Here is a 20,855-nt window from a genome sequence, read left to right on the forward strand (position 1 = left end):
AAATAAATAAATAAAACAAAACCCAAGAGTGCACGGCACCGTTTGAACTATTCCATTTCATTGTCTCTTTTTGGTCTGATTCTATGTGTACTGTTTCTGACCTCAGAGGCTCTAAGCAATGCCCGAGGGAAGAGGGGAAAGAGGGAGGAGAGAAGAATGTGGGGAAAGAAAAAGAACGGAAGCTGGGTTGCAGGCTCACCGGTGCTGCTCGCGCAGCTGCAGCGCCTCCTGCAGATGCTGTTCCACTTCTGCGCGCAGGCGTAGTACAGTGTCTTGGAGCTGAGCGTTCTCCTCCAGGAGCCCTTTCTCTGTAGCGCAGGGCACAGAACCAGGAGGCCCTGTAACACCTACATCCTGAGGAGAAAGCAGCAGATAGAGACTTTTGGAAAATTATTTTCCCCCCAGGAGGCACCAAGGCCAGCTCAGGACTTGGAGGCGCTCTTGACAAAGCTGTATCAGGTTCCTGATGAAGGGCTCCCATGCAGTCTCTTGTTTGGGGTGTTGGCCAAATCTGGCCCTCTGAGAGTTTAATAAGAGATCCGATAATCCACATATTGCACCTATTTTAAGCTGCCATGCCTCCCTTACCACTTCCCTGCGGTCACTGTCCTAATAGTCACGCGATTCTAGGGTCAGTTGTGCTGTACCAACATTCAGTTTTCCTCTGAGTGTGGAAGGTCTGGGCGAACAGAGACCCTAGTGTGGAGCTGTCTCCACCTCAAGCAGGGGGAATCTCACAAGGAGGCAGAGGCAGGGTGCCGGGTGCCGGGTGCGGGTGCCGGGTGCCGGTGCCGAGAGACCAAGAGAGAACCGGGCTGTAGATGCAGTTTGTAGCCATTGGCGGCGGAGGTTTTTCCTTGATGCATTGCGGCATCTAGAGCTTATTCCACTAACCGCCACAAAGTTATGCTGTGTGTTACCCCAATAACTGAAGCTTGGGGCTCAAACTGTTGCAAGATGATGCCAGCTGGAGTAGGAATTAGGGATGTGCCTGGAAGGGGTTGATGGGCAAAGCCTGAACAGGAAAATGAAGGAGATTTGTTGCCTGGGGTTCTGAGAACCAGATTAGTGCTGTCTAAATAGGGAGTTTGTTTGGAGAGTTTTCTGAGATATTTCCCCCACAGATTGGAAGAGTGACCCAGACCAGCTATCTGGAGGGCTAAGAGGTAGGAACGGGTATTGGAACTCTAAGTAACCTGCAACTGCTTTAGATCTGCTTTCTGCTTTTCAAAATTGGGAGGCTGCAGGCTGCCAAGTGTTTCCAGGGGTGAGGAATGGGAAAGGGATCTTGTCATTCCCAGCAGGGAAGAGATCTAGCTCCCAGAGTCCAGCCATACAGGGCTGTTCTCTGTGAGCTTAAAGCTGTCTTAGAAGGCACTGACCCCAGCAGTGAAGGTGTGGTTTGTGCCCGGGGCCCTTTGCTCATTCGGTAGCACCTCCAGGGCCTTCTCCTGCTCAGAGGCAGATCGCTGCTCTGCCAGCTCCTGCCTCAGGGACTCTAGAAAGAAGAACAGAGAGGTCATTCCTAAACTTATTCCCAAACCACAGAAGTAACAGTATGGCATAAGGGGCATTTGATGTGTCCTGCACCACCCTGTATGGTGTGTATAATCCCTCCACTCTGCCATCCCAGCTCCATTTTATTATTAGCAACAGAAAAGGTAAGCAGCCCTGAGCTACACAGCTGTCACCTGGTGGAGCAGCAGTCAGGGTTTCAAGTGTTTCTTCTTTGTTCTGAATCACCTGTCTGGCTACTTCTCGCTGGTCTGGAGGAGGACTAGGTTAAGGTGCATTGGCCTCAGTCTGGTCTACACCAGAGCCTGAGGCAACACTGGGCCTGGGCTCCAAGTCAGAAAAATCAAAGGAAGAACAAGGGTCTCAAGTCAAGACTCTTGATATTTATGTCAGTTTTTTTCTGTTTTTTAAATTTTTTTTTTAAAAGACAATCCACTCACAAGTTCTCCTAGTCATGGGCATAGATAAGATTTTGGCTGGCTCATGGGGAAAGAAGATTGTTATCCAGCTGGATTCAGACTAAGGTCAGTATCGGCTAGGAGAATCTGATTCACAAAAGTCATGACAGCCACGTGAGGTGAACACTATCATTGCCCTCACGGGACAGATGTGGACTTCCCAGGCCACACAGCTAGTGAGTGTAGGAATTAAGTTTGAAACCTAGACAGTCTAATCCCACAGATCTTAACTGCCTCTTGCTGACTTCTGGAACACTGAGAGTGGGTTTTGATATTGTAATGTAACCGGAGATAAATTTCATAGTAGGGATAGCATGAGGCAAGCAGAGAAAAGTCAGGTGGAGCCTGGGGGCCTGAGCCCCCCAATTTTCAGATACTACTGGAATGGAAGGCCACAGAATTGAGACAAACCAATGAAACCTGCCTGAAGGTATATCCGAATTCTACTGAGTGGTAACTATAGTATCTACTATGTTTACTGGACTCACATTGTTTGCTAGACATGTTATATTTAACACCCCATTTAATCCACATAATAACTCTATGATGTAGGAGCAGTTACAGCTCCATTTTTATAGGAAAATTCAGCCTAGAACCCCCACCCCTGCTGTGGAATAATCGTTCTGTACACTATGAGTATGTATTATTCTCATTGGCTAATAAAAAGCTGTCAAGGGAACTGGGCAGGAAGTTAGGTAGGAAAGCCAAACTAAGTATAAAGGGAAGAAGGAGGGGCGGAGTCAGAGAGACACCAGCCAGCTGCAGAGGGAGCAGGACATGATGGAGGACAGGTAAAATCATGAGCCATGTGGCAAAATGTAGATTAATAGAAATGGATTAAGTTGTAAGAGCTAACTAGCAATTAATCTGAGCTATCAGCATTTATAAGTAATATAAGCCTCAGTGTGGTAATTTGGAAGTAGCTGCTAGGATGGGAAAACCCCACCTACACACCCCTGCTTCCCAGGTCTAATAGATAGTTGGGAATGGAGTTGGGATTGTTGCTGCGGCCTGTGTGCCCTGCTTGCCACTGTTTCCCATGTGTGGAATACACAGGTGACTGGGCTCTCCCAGATGGGCAGTGGGATATTTACCAAGCAGCAGAGTCTGCTGGACTTGTGTCTGCTCATGTTCCTCTTGCAGCTCTTGTCTGGCTTCCTCCTCAAGGGCCTGGAGCTCCAGGAGGTGTGCCTGGTGTTGGCTCTGGATGCTGTGACCGGAGGCCTTCAGGAGCTCCGCTGTGGCCTGTGGGCAGAAGCAGAAGCAATGAGACACGAAACAGGACTCTCTTGTGGCTCTCTAGACTGTCGTGCGCTAATGGCCTGACCACACCACAGGCTTTGTAATTTCTTTTCTTTTAGCTAGCAGATAAAGTTACGGGTTTCATTATGGTGGTTTGTTCATTACACTTTGCTATTTTTTCTTTTAATTTCTTGTCCTCTTTTGAGCCGGGATCCCAGGTAGCTCACCCTGGTCTAGAACTCACTTTGTAGCTGAGATGACCCTGAATCACTAATCTTCCTGCCTTTATCTCCCAGATGGATTATAGGCATGCGCCACCACACACAATTACCCTAATTGTGTGTAAAGTACATAACCATCTTGTGGTGCATTTTGTTCTGTTTTTCCCTCTCTGCTGTTTTCCTCGCTCACACATGCTTCTGCTGGCCCCTGTCCTCCAAATAAGTTGTTCCCTTTTCAGATTTCATGCCACACGCTCTCCATTACCCCGTCTTATGTCCACTTTCTCCCCCCTTTAGACTGTTTCTTCTTCTCTTCTTTCTACTTCCATGTCCTTCACTGTATATCCGATGGAGAGCAGAAGGGATGGACGGGGCACTTTCATACTCTGTGTTATAATGACACATTTGTGTTTGATGGAACGAAAGCATGGATATACGTGCTATTAACAGCTTAGCACATACACACTGTTAAAAGTTGGCTTGTTCTGAGTTGCTCCTCACCAGCTCAGAGGTAAGGTCGATACTAGGAAAAACTAACTAGACACAGCATCTCAGGAAGTACTTGAGCCCAGACATCCACAGAATGAGGGGAGAGGTCAAGACTGAGCTCTGGAACGACTGACTGTTTCCTGCCGCTGCCTCCTCCTCCCATGGGATCTGCTGGCTGGAGATGAGACATAAGGGAGTTTGTAGGATGTTAGCCTGCTGCCTTCCTTGATGACTGGCTTTCTGAAGAAAGCGAGAATGACCGATTCAAATTCAATTCTATCTGTGGTTACTGGCTTCTCGTAAGCGGTAACAGGAACACCAGCACTCTGGCAACTCTACAAGCACAACATCTGGACTCCCCCTGACATGTCGTTGGGCTAACAAGGAATCACAACTGCTGCTGGATTTGGGGTTTTGGGTTCGGTTCCAGGATGAGAAACTCCAGAGCGGTAGCCAAGTACTTTTACCTGGGGACTTCCCCCTCCTCTGTTCCTGGCACTCTCTGGAGCTCTTGCCTAACAAATTGAATTGCTGTGTGTGTTGGCCTCAGTTTTAGCTCGTTCTGCTCTGCTCTGTTTTCCTTCCTGATTTCATGCCTCTGATTGCAAAGTATCTTTCTGCTCCGTTCCATCTGGTTTATTTCAGAGCTCTGACTGTTAGAATGGGTAGCAAAGCCTCTGTTTCTGGCAACAGTTCCTTGGGGGTGCGTTCTCATAAGATGCTCTATGTTTATTCATCTGTGGCAAGAGGGTTGCTGTTTTTGATCTCCCAAAGTTCAGAAAGAAGTTTATGTCTTTTTGTATCCAAAATTACAATTGGGGGGTTAATCTGTATATTTTAACTTCTGCCTTTGTCTTGCTCACACAAGATAACTCTCCAAGGACACTGGAAGCTATAATCATGGACAGCTCTTGATGGAAAGTAACATCCTGCACAGACAAAGAAAAGAAATGCTTAAAGAAAATCATTTTACAAATCCATGACGCCATGCTGTCTGCTTAGGACTTAAAATAAAAAGGAACCTTATAGTTGAACAATGTGTGGTGTTCTTAATTTGTTACATTGTACCCAAAATGTAATTTGGATTAAACGTTCTTTTAATAAATTGGTAAATAAAGCCTGGTGTGGTGGCATGTCTTTAATCTCTGTACACCAGAGCAAGAGGCAGGTGGGTCGCTGAGTTCCAGGATAGCCAGGGCTACATAGGGAAATCCTGTCACCAAAAAACAAAATAAAATAAAAATAAGTTGATAAATATGTTTTGTCTCATAACATTAAGTAAGGAGATTAAGTAAAAAGTAATTAGTAAGAATGAGAGAAAGAAATTTAAGAGAAACAGTAAACATCAGGATATATTTTGATAATAAAAGTTAAAAAGATAATTTTCTTGAAAAAAAATCTTTTATATGGAAGAGTAAGGGTTTATCCTAAGAGAAAAAAACAGAATATTTCCAAAATGGAAAAGGAAAGATGAAGACAAAACAAGAATGCTTAAGTATATCATGGAAGGTTCTAGTAAGTCATATAAGGTTTGATATATGTATGATGATTACAGGTTATTAAAATTAAGGACATGGATATAAAAATAAAATCCAATCCTCGCTTTAAACAATGATATTTTTTTAAGACACAGGTCTGTTTTTAATAACATTCATAAAATCTGGCTTACAGAACAGATTTCGAGGCTCTGGAGATGGCTTTGTGACTAAGAGCACTGTCTTCTCTGCCAGAAGACTCAAGTTCAATTCCCAGCACCCAGTTCGCATGACTGTCTGTAATTCCAGTTCCAGAGCATCCCATGTTCTCTTCTGCCCAGCATGGTCATAGGCACACGCGTGGAATTCACACAAACCTTTGTGGTTGCTGTCATCCTTGGGTGCAGTGGAAGGCTGACATTGTGCAGTGGACAACAAAGCCGGATTTTCATGGCTCCTGTAATTTTAGGTGATTTCTGTCCATTATGTACCGCATGCATGCGTGATTAAGTGTGTGTCTGAACTGTCTAATGTGTGAAAGTTTGCAGTTAAAGTAAGTAAGGTTGATGTATGCAAAGCGAACAGTAAGGGCTCTTTTTACACAAAATGCATATGACCAGTGGAATTCTTTTGACATTTCTCCTTTTTTTAGATTAACACCACTAAAAAAAAAAAGCAAACCAAACCTAACTGAAACAAAACAAAAGAAACCCCAAGCCACCCAAACCTGCCATTTGGGTAGTCCTGTTTTTTGAAAACCTGGCCTGACTCATTGGCCCTGAAAAAAGAAGTATTTTGTTATTTTATATATACAATATATATATTATACATATAATATATAGTATTATATATAATATATACAATACACTTTATTTCAGAAAATAAGCCTATTTGTCTTTAACACCATTCCCTAAATTTGTAAAAACTCTAAAAAAATGTATGTTGTCAGTGCTATAGTTCTATTATCACATCGAACCAAACATCCTAAATTTTGCCTTAAAAACAGTACAAATTACTATTTAATTTACCATTTAGGACTTTGGTGTAGTCCTTCTGTATCATAATGCTAACTGTCACTGGTTCCTTTATGTATTAAGTGACTTCTAAGATAGGAGAGAGCTTACCACGTCAGTGTCCTCCAAACCAGGATTGACAATGATGTTAAACTTTTCATGGGTTTTTTACTATTCTCTTTAAGCAAAGGAAGTTAAACATGCTTTAATATTGTGCATTCTGATCAGTGTTTCCTATAATTTAATAATTTTTATAAATTGGCCAAATAAGAATATAGTCATAGATTAAAGGAGTAAAGATAATAAAATAAATATTAAAAAAATGATAAGCCATGTAAAGACGGAATATACAGAGAGTCTGGATTATGTATATTATTGTGTTTTCTTTGAATTTTTTGACTGTAAAGGAGCTAAGTAACCAATATACACACTTTAAAGGCATCTTGTCTTTTAAATTTGGGTCTAAGGATATGTTGCTTTAGAAAAGAGGTTCTTCTTTTGTTTCCACAGAGGATGACAATCTGTGTAATCCTTCCAGACTAATGTGGTTTGATGGACCAAGACTCCCTGAAAGATAACCGTGAACATCCCTAAAAATTACTTCACCCAACAAGCAGCAGGAAGCAGTTTGGAGAGAACTACGCCCATATTCCCAAATATTGTCTATAAATGTTTATTTACATTCAAAGGGGGATATGCTAAGGAGGCTTGTATTGGCATGGATCTTGGTTTATTGATACAAATTTAAGGACAATTTTGTTATACTGTGTATATGTATTTTTGGTCTTGATTAAGATATTGTATTTGTCTAGCTCATTTAAAAATGTAATGTATAATTAAGAAACATAAGTCAATAGATAGTCATCTATAATAGTCAAGTTTGTAATCATGTTAGGATTACATGTTAGGGTTTTATTTTTAGGTGTACAGCGATATATTTCAGATGGATAATTATTCTTCAAACCTCTTAAAGACTAACAGAATATGGCATTTAAAATGTTTAAGAACTTAGGACTTTTCATGACAGTGAGACACAATTGCTCCTGGCAGCACTGATCTATTCCCGAGAGAATGTTGAACACTGAAGACTGGCAAAGAACTGGCTATGCATCAACCACTGACAAAATCCATGATGTCCAGCCAGGACAAGCAGGATACAAGGGGGAAAATAAAAGACTATCAAATTTTGCCAAACAGGGTAAGACGGTTTTGAAAAATCTCCTGCCTCTGAAAATGGTCTTTCGGTTACTCTAGGCCTTAGCCAAAGTTGGTTGCTCCAATATTGCAAATTAGACTTTGGGTGATTGCCCAGATAGCCAGTTGTCTCTGTCATTTTTTATACATTTTTGAAGTTGCTTGATTGCACTTCCTGCTTACTCAAGTAATATTATTTCCCTTCTCAGGTCTTCGATGGGGTTGAAGACTAGATAGCTGTAGTTACTTTCCTCTCATAACTTGGCCAAGTTATTTATAATACAAGACTTAAACTCCTTAGGATAGGATAATTATTGAAACTTCACATGTTTCTTGCTTGATATTTTTTATGCTGGTTGTAATTCTAATTTTTATACATGATATTTGTTCTTACTGTATATAATTTTGTATTAGGCTTAGAACTCTCTTATTTAAACAAAAGGGGGGTGTGCTATAGGAAATTCTTTAAGTTACCCACCCAGTTGGGCATGGTCTCTTATACTATAAATGCTAACATAAAGCATGTGTCCCCTCTCTCTTCTGGCTTCTGGATTCGGTTGTTGTTCCTCATTTGTGCTGAGGACTGTGATCTGTGAGTCTACCTCTAAACAAATAACCCTTTATTATACTCAACTCTGAGCTAGTGTGGGATTTCTTTTTAGTGTCCACCTTTCCTGGCACATTGCTTCAGAGCCCGCTACAGCTGGGAGACCTGCTGAGACAGACATCCAGCCTCAGGTCAGGTCCCTCTGAGGCCTATGACTATTGTCCTTAAAGGCAGCTTTTCCAAGGCCACCTCATCCTTGCTGAACATTTTTGGAACATCTTTGGAACAGCTGAGGGTCTAGGGAGACTGTAAGGCTTCAGACATTTTGGCAGTAAGTGCTTCAGAAGACCCCTCAGGCAGAACCTTGAGTGCTGGGAAAGAGGGGATTGTGGCTGAAACATGAACCTTCCCAGAGAAATCGAAACCTTGCAGGGATCCACAGGGCAGCCTCTCACACCTCAGATCTTACTCCTTACTAAGCAACTCTTAGAGTTTCTTCCTGAAACTCTTCTAATGTACTGTGTTTGGCATTTAGAACCTCTTCTGTAATGTAGAAAATACAGTTGCCTCTCTGTAGCTGCAGAGGAACAGGGTAGTGTCTGTCTGTCTGTCTGTCTGTCTGTCTGTCTGTCTGTCTCTGTCACACACACACACACACACTTTTGTATATTAAAGCCTTCCTGCATTACTTATAATACCAAATGCTATATTTACAGTGATCAAGCTGCTTTGTTTAGGAAAAGTATGACAATAAAAAGGTATGCACACATTCAGAACAGATGCTCTTTCCACCAAATATATTCAACCTGAAGTTGGCTGAATCTACAGAAACAGAAACCCAGCATACAGACTGTTTACTGTCTGCTCAGCCTTTGATGTATATGTATATACCCCCTATGTACAAAATACAAGGACTTTTGTCTGATTTCTTCATTGATGGATCCCTGCAGTGAGGAATGCACACATCTCATTGATGTGCTGATTTTCCATCTTTGGAATCTCGCTCAATAATGAGGTTTCTGGATCATATAGTCATTCTATTTAAAATTTTGGAGGGGCTGGAGAGATAGCTCAGCAGTCGAGAGCACTGGTTGCCCTCCAGACACCCAGGTTTGATTCCCAGCACCCAAATGATTGTGCACAGCCATCTATACCTCCAGTCCCAGAGGATCTGACACCCTCTTCAGACTTCTGTGGGTACTGCACACACAGTGCACAGAGGAAATTCATGCAGGCAAAAATGCTCATACACATAAAACAAATATTAAAAATTTTTTAAAAGATTTTATCATTTTTAAATTTATTTTTATTTTATGCGTATGGTCAATTCCCCTGCATGTATGTGTGTGCACCATATATGTAGTGTCTGAGGAGTCCAGAAGAAGGCACTGGATCCCCTAGAACTGGAGTTATAGGTTGTTGTTAGTCATATGGGTGCAGTGAATCAAACCAGTGTCTTCTGGAATAATAACCAAGATTCTTAACTGCTGAGCCATCTTGCAGTCCTCTATTTTAAAAGATTTATTTATTATTATTTATGTGCATGTTTAACACTGGAAGTTTCTAATGAATAAGCAAAACCAAGAAGTCTGCTTTGCCCTGGACCTATAACACCCTCCCCAGATGGAAAGTGGCCCCGTGTGCTTTCCAAGGCTGCCTGTAGGAGGAGGCACAGTTGTACTCTGGGCTGGGTGAGGCATATCCTATCCACAGATGTCCTACCTGGGTTTGTAGTTTGACATTCTGGCTTTTCCAGTCCTCTGGTTGATGTCCAATCTCTACTGCCTTCTCCTTCAGCACAGAGCCCTGGGGAGGTTGTAGATCACTTCCTTCCTTGAGGGGCTCTCCAATCCTTTTGAATAGATGAACAATATAATTATTAGATGCTGTAGGTGTTTCAACTGCTCCTATAAGGGAGGAGGGAGCTCCTAGAGGAGTAAAAAGCAACCTAATTTAAGTTCTAGGTTTTGCTGTGCAAGTTTCTATAGGAACTACCTGATCTTAGCGAATGTTCGACAAATAAGAGACTGTGAGCTTCGAGTTCTTCTGAGGGAGCTGAAAGGCTCCAAAAATAGGTCTCTATATCTAAGTTTCATCATTTTTCCTATACATGAAAAAAAGAAAAAACAAACCTTTTTTGTCCAGCTTTTCACACTTCCCAAGCATACTTATAATTTTTACTGGCTATCCTAGGTGATAAAAACTGGGAGGAGATAATTATTGGGCTTCTCCCTATTGAAAAGCTGGACAAAAGCTCAAATAGAGAAGAAGCATCTTAGGAAAGATTCTGGCAAATGTCTTTCAGGGAGATACTTTCCCACTCTGAACTCTGGAGCTTGCTCAGAAATGAAGATGCTTAAATTGGGATGCTAGGTGTTCGCCGTGTTGAACAGCGTGAAGGGATGTCACACGGAGGCCTTCAATTTCTCATGGCAAGAACATTAGACCAGGGGACCAGAGGTCAGGGGTAAAAGCCCCTGTGGAGAAAGGCATGAGGTCAGGGCTTCTGCTTTGCAGAGAAAAGAAGGTCCAGACACACAGGCATAAGATATGTATGTACTGGGCTGGAAAGGTGGCTCAGTGATTAGGAGCACCTGCTATTCTTGCAGAGGACCTGGTTTTAGTTTCCAGCACCCACATGGTGGCTCACAAATATCTAAACTCCAGTTTTATGAGGTCTGACATCCTATACTGGCCTCTACAGGTATGCATACATGCATGAGGGCAAATATTCCATACATATAAAGTAAAAAATTATTTTTATTTTTAAAAGATATGCATGTATAAAAATACAGTAATTAAACCCATCATACTGTCACATAACCATGACAACAATATGCCCTAATTAGGGGATTACCTCTTCAGCCTGGGTCTCATTCATGAAGAGGCATGAATAAGAAACTAGTAAGTAACTAACACTCCATCCTCAGCGAGGGGCCAAAGGTATATGAACCCATCAAAGCATGGCCAAGCCAAGCACAAAGGTAGCTCACCATGAGGCAAACACCACCTATCTGGAGGATGGCTGATAAAGTAGCAGCAGGCATACAGGTGGAATACATGGGGGTTTCCTCTGGCAACAGAGTTCCCCTTTCTTCCCCGACAATAGAAGAAAAGTCTGTAACCCATCTAGGCTTGACTCTTGGGCAGAATTATTAATCTCTTTGAGCTTTGGGTTCTTTATAAAGTGTTCTCTATGTTGGCGTGAAAGTTAAATAAGGCAGTTTATGGAAAGCCACAGCAGTGTATAAGAACACGTAAGACATAACTGTTCTCTCTCTCTCTCTCTGAGCATCAGGTGAAGTCAGTCGTAAGCACTCAAGGACAGAAGGGATGAACAAACAAACCCTCCAGTCTGAGTCTTCACGCTTGGCACACGCAGAAGGCTGCCCAGCTGCCTGTACCTTTCTTCTTCTTCATCGCTGCTGCTTCCTTCTTCCGCTGTCGGCTTCTCCGGGCCCTCTTCTTTGGGCAGTGCCAGAGAAGGATCCTGTGGCTTCGAGCATGGATCCTAAGGCATAAACAATGGCTGATGAGACTAACAGAAGTTCCTAGATTTCACCTGGCTTGTTACAACCAGAAATCAGGGGAGACAGGACCTACAGAGACCCACTGGGCACCTCTCTGACAGATATAAGGTTAGGATGGTGAAGTACCTAGAACAAAGCCAGGGATGTGGTTAGTGTGGGTTCTGACACTTGTGTCCTTCCTGATTTGCAGTAGGCAAGGTAATTCACACAATTGTAAAACAAATCCAAGAAAGAGTGTCTCGAATTCCCATCAGTGAATTCTGCAATGGGATATGCAATGGAGCCTTCCCACGCTAGACCTGAACCTTGTATCACCTTATAAGACATTCCCAAGTGTGCCACACAGATGGTCCTTGCTGAGCCTGACCCAGGGAGGCAGAGGGAAGGTCAGAGGGCAGTTCTGGAAGTCAGTCAGTGGTCAGGAAAGATAACTGTAGTCATCATTATTGATATACTGGTACCCTAGACTGTAGCATGCTCCCTCTCACTATGCAAGTGAGGAAACATGGAACCTGACAAATGACGGATGGGAAGAATGTAGAATTGATTCCTAGCAGTGGGGCCAATTGCATTTGTTTGTGCTATCCCTCTCTCCTTTTCATAGAAATGTAAGAGGGCAAAGATTCTTTTCCTTTCTCCATTTATCATGAAAACTGCTGCCCCTGAAAAGGCAGAGGGATAAGACAGGTAGGACCAGATTTATTCTCAACTTTCAGCAAATGGTATTAAGTTGCAACCTGATTTTTTTTCCCACAAGCTAGTTGCATGGCCTTGAGTCAGGGTCCTTCTTTTTCAAACCTACTTCTTCTTATTATTTTTTAATGTAGACAAATGTGTTGGCTTGCACCTGTGTTTTTCAAACTGTTCTTGAGATCCTAGATGTAAAGAGCTTGACTAGCAAGAAGCAGTGTGAGCTGGGAGGCTGGTCCTTGGGCTCCCATGCCCAACCTGACCTGGAATGAAACGCCTTCTGCATTTTCATGTACTGTAACGTCTATTAAAGTTCACCATGTAAGGTAATGTTCACTTTTACGAGGAAAAGACACTGTCAGTTCTCAAGGCTTAGCTAACTGGATCGCTCAGAAGACTTTGAGATAACCAACTGTATTGACTGATTTTCTGTAATCAACAACACAAGCTAGAATCATCAGAGAAGGAGCTTCAGTTGAGGAAATGCCTCCAGGAAATCCAGCTATAAAGCATTTTCTTAGTGATCATTGTGGGAGGGTCCAGCCCATGGTGTGTGGTGCTGTCCCGGTGATTGTGGCCCTGAGTTCTATAAGAAAGCAGGGTAAACAATCCATGGGGAGCAAGTCAGTAAGCAGCATCCTCCATGGCCTCTGCATCACTCCTGCCTCCAGAACCCTGCCCTGTCTGAGTTGCTGTCCCGACTACCTTCAATGATGACCAGCATTATGGAAGTGCAAGCTGAATAAACCCTTTCCTCCCCAACTTGCTTTTTGGTCATGGCTTTTCATTGCAGCAATAGAAACCCTAACTAAAATAACTCCCTCCCCACTTTTGCATATTGCCAGTCAAAACCCACGCGTGCCATTTGTTAGTGCAGGCCAGGGAACTGTAATTCTTTCCTGGGCTTTCTCTCTCCCACTCTGCATCTCCTGCCCTTTCCCAGGCTGTTAAGGCCCCCTTTTCTGCCCCAAACTTGAGCCCTTGGACTTCGTTATTGTTTGTTGCCTTAAAGTTTCATCTAGTCCCAGTGCATTAAATGTCACATGGACATGGACGCTGTAGAAAAGCGAAGACTGTATCACTCCACTTATTAGGGAAATAAAACATGGTCAAGTTGGTCGACAGTGGAATAATGATTTCCCGGGGCTGTGGTAGTGAGATAAAAGTAGAGCACTCCACTCATGATGACTGTCACCTGGAGATCTGTTTGCTAAACCAGATAGTACCTATAGTCAGCTATCGTGTACAGCGCATGACATGTATTCTTACTATAAAAAACAGACCAACCTGAGAGATGAAGGTTGCTTAGTTTCCTCATTGAACATGGAAGTTAACTCAGTAGTTCTTTCTGTTTCTATTCATTGGTGTCCATTTTCCTGAACACTTTCCTTTTCCCCTAAGAGACAGAAGTTTCTGATGTTGGGTGTGGTTTGCCCCTAAGAGCTGCTGTGTTGGGAGATTGTCCGCAGTTAGGGGCATAGAAATTCATGACCTAGGGAGAAGTTCTAGGCCACTGAGATCCTCCTCTCAGAAGGGAATGTTGGTCTCCTGAAGTGAGTTCTAGAAAGAGCACATTGTTACACAGGCCCCAAGCTGTGTTTCTCTCTCAAATCCTGCTTCATGGGGAAGTTCTTGTTTCTGCACGAACCTAGGCCCTCTGTCATAGACTCTTACCAGGGCTGGTCACACTCCAAAACTGGGGCCAGAAAAAAACTCTTTACAAGACCATAAAGATGCCTAAGGTATTCATTGTAGTAACACAAGACTAGCAGAATTTTTCTCAAAGAAAGAAAAGACCATGCTTCCAACACCATTGTTTTTTAAACAAGACCCCAGAGTTCTTCTGAAACAAAGGTTTGCTTTAAGAGTTTCCTAATCTAGGGGCTGGAGAGATGGCTCAGTGGTTAAGAGCATTGCCTGCTCTTCCAAAGGTCCTGAGTTCAATTCCCAGCAACTACATGGTGGCTCACAACCATTTGTAATGAGGTCTGATGTTCTCTTCTGGCCTGCAGATACACACACAGACAGAATATTGTATACATAATAAATAAACAAGAATTTCCTAATCTAACCTTTTAATTTTGGGGACTAAAGAATGATACCCTCTCCTCCATTCATTCAACCTTTGTGGCAACCCGCAGAAGTGGATCTGTTCCACCTTGACTAAAGGTCAGAGAGTTCGGGCCTATTCTTGCTCCTTCAAGGCTATTGACGAGAGGTTTGACTATAAGTGTGAGTACTAACAAAGATGTCTTGATCTAGGGTCTGGTTACTTGGTATTTTGGGTTTTAAGATAATAATTATTTGTTCCTTATAACACAAAGAAAAGGTCTTAAAAAAAAAGAAAAGGTCTTTTGTTTTCTTTCCCTCTTTTGGAGTGGGGTATTTAAAGACCATAAGAAATAAACACTGGGTGGATTCAGTATTCACTGGGTTGCCCTCCTAGCTCTATTCTGTGTCTCTGTCTTTTTCTTTTGTATCTGCTTAAAATTTCTACCCACACACCCCTACCCTGTAACATGCGAACCCCGCTGGGGCTGGACCCTGACCGGTGTTGCCTCAATGTGGGGCCCTGACAAACCGTTGTGTCAGGTAAAAGTTTTCATGAAAGATGTTGAACATCAGTCATGTAGGTACATTAGGTGCTGGAAGAATAACTAAAAAGACACAATTGCTATTCCCACAAACATGTGGTCCCCGTGGGGAAGTGGCACATAGCTTGACAATTCCAACAAACCACAAGAAATCCTCCTCTCTCACCTGACCTTATGCACCTGGTGTTTAAGTCAAACACATCATTCAGAGTTGCTGGGGGTGGATTTGGGAGGTGATTCGGTTGTGAAGAGCACAGTCTGCTCTTTCAAAGGACCCAGGCTTGATTCCGAGCACCCATGTGGTGACTCATAACCATTTATTGCTCCATTTCCAGGGAATCTGACACTCTCCTCTGGACTCTGCAGGCGCCAGATACACATGTTATATACAGACATACAAACACTCACATGCATAAACAGGATATTTTATGTGAATATATATGTGAATGCATGTGAATATTATGCAAACGAACTTCATTGTGGAGAGCAATAAGGAGAGGCTGAATGAGCACTCCCAGCCTAGAGACACTATTAGAATATTACGCATCTCTCAACTCCAGCTGGAGTACAACCCTTCCTGCTGCCCACTTTTCTGAACTCCAACCAGAATAGACTCTCACTGTTCTGTAGTTGTTATGAGCTTGTCATCCTAGCAAGCACCCCCGCAGCAGGAGTGGCTACTCTGGATTCTGGGACTGAGGGTATTGTATGTTACTTGCCCCGAATCTCTCTTAGGCTCTCCATTGGGTTCTCAGGTTTAGCCCAGGGCTCTCTCCACTGCTGCAGGGACCAGAATATACATAGTGCACACAGCAAAATAAACAACTCTGCCTCTCCACCGAAATATCCACCAAAGAGCTTCGTCCCAAGCAAGGGCGGTTACTTTAAAATCTTTCAGTTACTTAACCTCATCTAGAGGTTTTCTTTTTCTTTTCTTATTTTTATTTCTATTTTAAAAGAAAAACTCACTCCCAGGAAATCTCCTGGACAGGATCATTCAAGGTCATTTTAAAGTTCAGTTGACAATCTTTCCAAGGTAGCACTTTGTTCATCTTAAAATAGAGGCCCTAATGTAATGGTATTTTGCTGAAATGATCATGATAGATACTATAAAGTCACCTTACATTTATAGAATGCTTAATGGTTTCAAAAATGCTATCATCTGGTTTCTTCTGTCTATTACCACAGTCCTCTGGGGATATGGAGGGTAGGGTTATTGTTGCCATTTCTGTAAAAGAAGTAACACAGGGCCTCAGTTTTCCATGCATAATATGAAGAGAAGACTAGCATGTGCCTGCAGGTTGCTGTAGGGCCTCTGGACAGCAAGTCAGGGCTCTCTCTGTGTTTACTGTCATGATGTACATGGCAACTGATCTCGCAGTGGTATTCACACTTGTCTGAAGTCCTGAGCAGGCCTGAGGTAAGCAGGCAGAAACCTTCATCTCAGTCCCAGACAGGAGCTGCTGATCTGCCTCAGGTTGTCTTCTCAGGTTCCAGAGATTCTCCGCTGATGCCAGGAATCTCTCCAGCAGGTGAAATCATCCCTCCTTGTTCCCAATGAGATGGGACTAGACCCCCTCAGCTAACACCAGGATAGCACCATCCCCTCATAGCCTTGTTCCCAATGAGAGGGGACTAGACCCCCTCAGCTAACACCAGGATAGCACCATCCCCTCATAGCCTTGTTCCCAATGAGAGGGGACTAGACCCCCTCAGCTAACACCAGGATAGCACCATCCCCTCATAGCCTGAGGGCACTTGAGACATCACAGCTGCTTTCCTCTTGGTAGCTCATGGCATGGATTCGTATAACCTTTCAGGTACGTGTCCAGCAAGTCACACAGGGCTTCCCACGAACCAAAGATGCTCCTCAGGCCTATGGTATCCCTTTCTCCCTTCCCACAGCCCTTGAGAATTGCATCTTGTGCTTTCTCCTGGAATAACTCTGGTGAGATCATGCCGTGTCAGCACCTGTCAACAGATGCTGTTCTTTTCTGGGCCCTCCCAGAGAGCCCTCTCCTAAGGGCTGTACGCCAGCCTTTCTGGTACTGTTGTCGCATTCCTCACACCGTGGTATTCTCTAAGCAGATATCTGTTTTCTCCCGTTTGAATCTGAGCCCCCCTGAGAAGAAAACCCTGCCTCATTTGGGTAGGCATCCAGCGTCAAGTCTTGTACAGTGAAGATGCCCACACTCTCTCGGGGATTGAACGATCTCACTAACAGCTGTCAAAGCTGCTCTCTTTTCCTTCCGTAGAGAACTGAGGCAGGGACTGCTATAAAAATCTCTTCTCTTTTTTGTCCCTAGTTTGGTATCTTTGTATCAAGAGTCTTCCAGAATAATGCTTCTTTTCAAAATTACTAAGACGAGGCTGGCTTTGTGAAAACGAGTGAATGACACTGTGGGCCTAAGAGAATCACAATACTGGATATGAGGAATAAGGAAAAAGATTCAGCTGGACCTTTGCTAACTTTGGTGAGGACACATCCCAGAGCTACACCCAGGCCCGAACAAGGACAAAGGTTTAGTTAGACCCTAACTCACTTTGGAGAGGACACACCCCAGAGCCACACCCAGGCCTGGCACCCCTCTCTGCATGCTTAGGACGTGGAAACTCTGCTCTCAATTAATAGTGTTGTTTTTACCACTCTTGACTCACTAAGCTACTTTGGCAGGACAACCAACAGCCTAAGTTTACAACTGAAAACCTAAGTTTAAATTGATAGTCCCTTGTCCAGCAAGCACATCACAGGGGAGGCTGGCATTTAGCACTCTGCTTTGGTGTTCATGTGCCACCATCAGAACAGCACCTCTAAGGCTCCTTGGAGCATCTTGAACCCCGTATCATTCATGTTGTTGTAGGTTTGTCTGTACGACAGCATGTTGTTGTGATGCTAGGCACATGAAATCTAGACCTTGGCAAAGCTTCTCACTGGGCTGTCATGCAAATATTTGAACTAAATTCCAAAACTCTGACTGGCAACATTTTGAAAATGCTAGATAACATCATATTGACAAGGTGTGCTGGTAAAGACATGTACACAAGCTGGTAGTTGTAGTGTGCACTGGACCAGCATCAGTGCAGGGTGCAGGAAAGTGCAGGGTGCTATCTATCAAAGTCAGACATTATCTTGAGAACGAATAAGTTTTGCAGCATGAAGAATTATTCGCGTATGTTAAGTGCATTAGTGTTCCCAGTACTGGACATATGCTAATTCATTTGGCTGTCACAAACCCCTCATATCAACCTCATTTTATAGATTGGGAAAGTTAAAGTAAGCATTGAGAAATGTCTGTCCAGGATTATCCAGTCAGTGAGAACTCAGGCCGCTAGTTGTGGATGAGCTTGTTTATCTACTGCATATACCATGTATTATATCCTCTACAGTGCCCCTGAAAAGTGCTTTCACAGTCCAGATCCTTCAGAGGAAAAGGGTTGAACATATTGTAGCTTCTTGCATAAAGAAGAACTAAAAACAGTTGCTATCAAAACATGAAGCTGTAACTGGAGCGTACTCATGTGTTATTAACACTCAAGTATATGAAGTTAAAAATAAAGCAGATGAAGACCCATCCCCCAGCCTCAGCTCTAGCCCTGCAACAGAACACTAGCTGCAGTCTTCCCCTCCTCCAATCTCCTGTGGATCCCACAGACCACTTCCCCCCACCCCTCCTCCCCCAACTTGTCCCATATCCCAGTCTCCAACTGCAACATCCCCCCTGCTTAGCCACTGGCCACACCTGCTAGAAATCCAGGACCTTCTCCTACCTCTCTGTTCCCCCAGACCTAGTTCCCAAATCTCATTCCTCAGTTCTGTGGGAGAACACCTGGGGCAACAAACATACAGACCAATTTCTTTTATCAGTAATTCCATTAAAATCAGGAAGAAGACAAGGCTGTCTACTCTCTCCATATAGCTATTCAATATAGTACTTGAAGTTCTAGCTAGAGCAATAAGACAGCTGGAGGAAATCAAGGGGATTCAAACTGGAAAGGAGAAAGTCAAAGTATTATTTGCAGATGATATGATAGTATACATAAGTGACTCCTAAATTTCTGTCGGGGCACTCCTACATACAAGGCCAGTTGCTAAGAGATGAAAAAGAATAAGAGCATCTCCAGCTTCGGAAATAGAAACCTCAGGGTGGACTAGGAGAGCTGGAGAGCATGAAGTACTGGCCCAGGGAGGAAGTAGTCTGGTTCTTCAGGCTTCTCTTCTAGCATGGCATGTGGGCAAAAGCATTGCTGAAAGGTCCTCTGCCAGCCTAGTGTCAGAGGCAACAGAGGGAGTCCCGGTCACTTTCCCCAATCCCAAGAGAACTGAGGCTTCTTTTTCCTGGAAGGTTTGTGAATGTGTCACATGCTAAGAACAAGACAGGGTCAGAGCCAGTGTTTCCATCCGGGCTCAGCTGCTAGGGAATGGGACTTGGTAGGTTTCAAACCTGGGACAAATGGCTGCAGCGCTCATTAACATACGAAGGCAGACAGTGGCCACCAGGTTCTACCTTCATCCCCTAGTTCTTACCTGTTACAGGGCCCTCCTGGTTGGTCCACCCCACTCCCTACCCTGAACTTGTTCAGCTCACGGACTGGGTTGCCCTTCTCCCTGATGCCCTTCCCTATATAATCCAGTTATTTTGGTTTCCTAGCCTTTTTGCCTACTCTGGACCTCCTGGCTGGGCACGTGGTTCCCTTCTCTTCCCTCTGCCCTCTCCTCACAAGGCACAGCTTGTTCTGGTCATGTCCACTCTGTATTCTCCCAGATGTCCCTGCCTCTGGCTCTGCTCTGCTTCCTATCCTCAGTAAACCTTCTCCTCTACCGGACCTTGGAGCAGTCATGTTCCTTCCGCTTTTTCTTTTTTTTTTTTTCATTCATGTATCAACTAAATGCTCTCACCTTCATTTTCTTCTTCTATAAAATGGATTTATTGTTAAGACTCTAATGAAGTCCAAGAGGGAAACAGGGCTTTATAACTGACCAGTTCCCAACTTTATCCAACCCACTTCCCTTGATTCTTGATTTAGGCTTTCCCGGGTGAATCCCTGCTTAATTAAGGCTCATCCTGCCGCAGTAGCATTAGAGGCCATTAGGGGAAAGCTGTTATCTATCACCCAGCAGAATGGAAGCTGCCTCTAGGTAGATTGATTCCTTTAAGAAATAATCCACTCGGGCAGGTCAATCACCTGGCCAAGGAAAGTCACTACAGAGGTAGTTTAGAGAAGTATACGGATAACTTTAGAAGAAACCATAGTATGCTGTCGACTGGCCCATCTTTTTCTAGAACCAAGCAAATCGCTAATTAGTGCTGGCCTTTGCAGCAGCCTGCTTAAATGTGTCTGACTGACCCAGAAGAACTGAGTTCCATATTCAAGAGTCTTTGTTTCATTACCCAGAGTATCTTGTCTTCTGTTTAGGTTTCAAAGCTAAAGAAATTTATCCGACAACATAAGGTATCTCCACGGTGGCAGGGTCCCAGAATTTAAGTTGCCAGCTCTGTGATATGGTAGAGGACCATTCAGCTTTCTGTGCACTCTTCAGGGAAATTTCTCTCTTCCTTTACAGCCCCTTACATCCCCGGTGACATATGCTGACAGTAATAGCCTTCTTCATGTGCTCCTCAGCAAAGTCAAATGCTTAAGGGGGGAAAAAATAAACCAGCACAAAATCCATTTGCAGAAACCATGAAGGAAATAAAGTTCTAAGCAATTATCCTTGTGCCTTGAAAAGGAAAAAAGTTTGTCAGATTAATCTCCTTCTGAGAAGGCTGCCTAGCAGAAAGAAAAAAGGGAAGGAGCCTTGAATCTGTCGAGCAGCAACCACCACCCCCAGCTCTCCCTCCACATCCTTGCTCCTATTTCCTGTCCTAGCAATCTTTCTATGAAGCTG

General features: G+C 43.6%; 1 protein-coding gene across 1 annotated transcript in view; it reads right to left on the reverse strand.

Moving 5' to 3' along the window:
* Fam184b (family with sequence similarity 184 member B) overlaps positions 1-20,855 on the reverse strand; it is an 86,692-nt gene that overhangs the window by 11,411 nt on the left and 54,426 nt on the right. Inside the window, exons 7-11 of the mRNA XM_013353291.2 lie at positions 11,559-11,665; positions 9,877-10,006; positions 3,068-3,218; positions 1,383-1,498; positions 200-354 (exon numbers count right to left, since the gene is read on the reverse strand). Of these exons, the coding sequence (XP_013208745.1) occupies positions 200-354; positions 1,383-1,498; positions 3,068-3,218; positions 9,877-10,006; positions 11,559-11,665 (659 nt within the window). The remainder of the gene's footprint in view (positions 1-199; positions 355-1,382; positions 1,499-3,067; positions 3,219-9,876; positions 10,007-11,558; positions 11,666-20,855) is intronic.

Source organism: Microtus ochrogaster, unplaced genomic scaffold, assembly GCF_000317375.1.
Source record: "Microtus ochrogaster isolate Prairie Vole_2 unplaced genomic scaffold, MicOch1.0 UNK5, whole genome shotgun sequence".
Lineage (NCBI taxonomy): Eukaryota > Metazoa > Chordata > Mammalia > Rodentia > Cricetidae > Microtus > Microtus ochrogaster.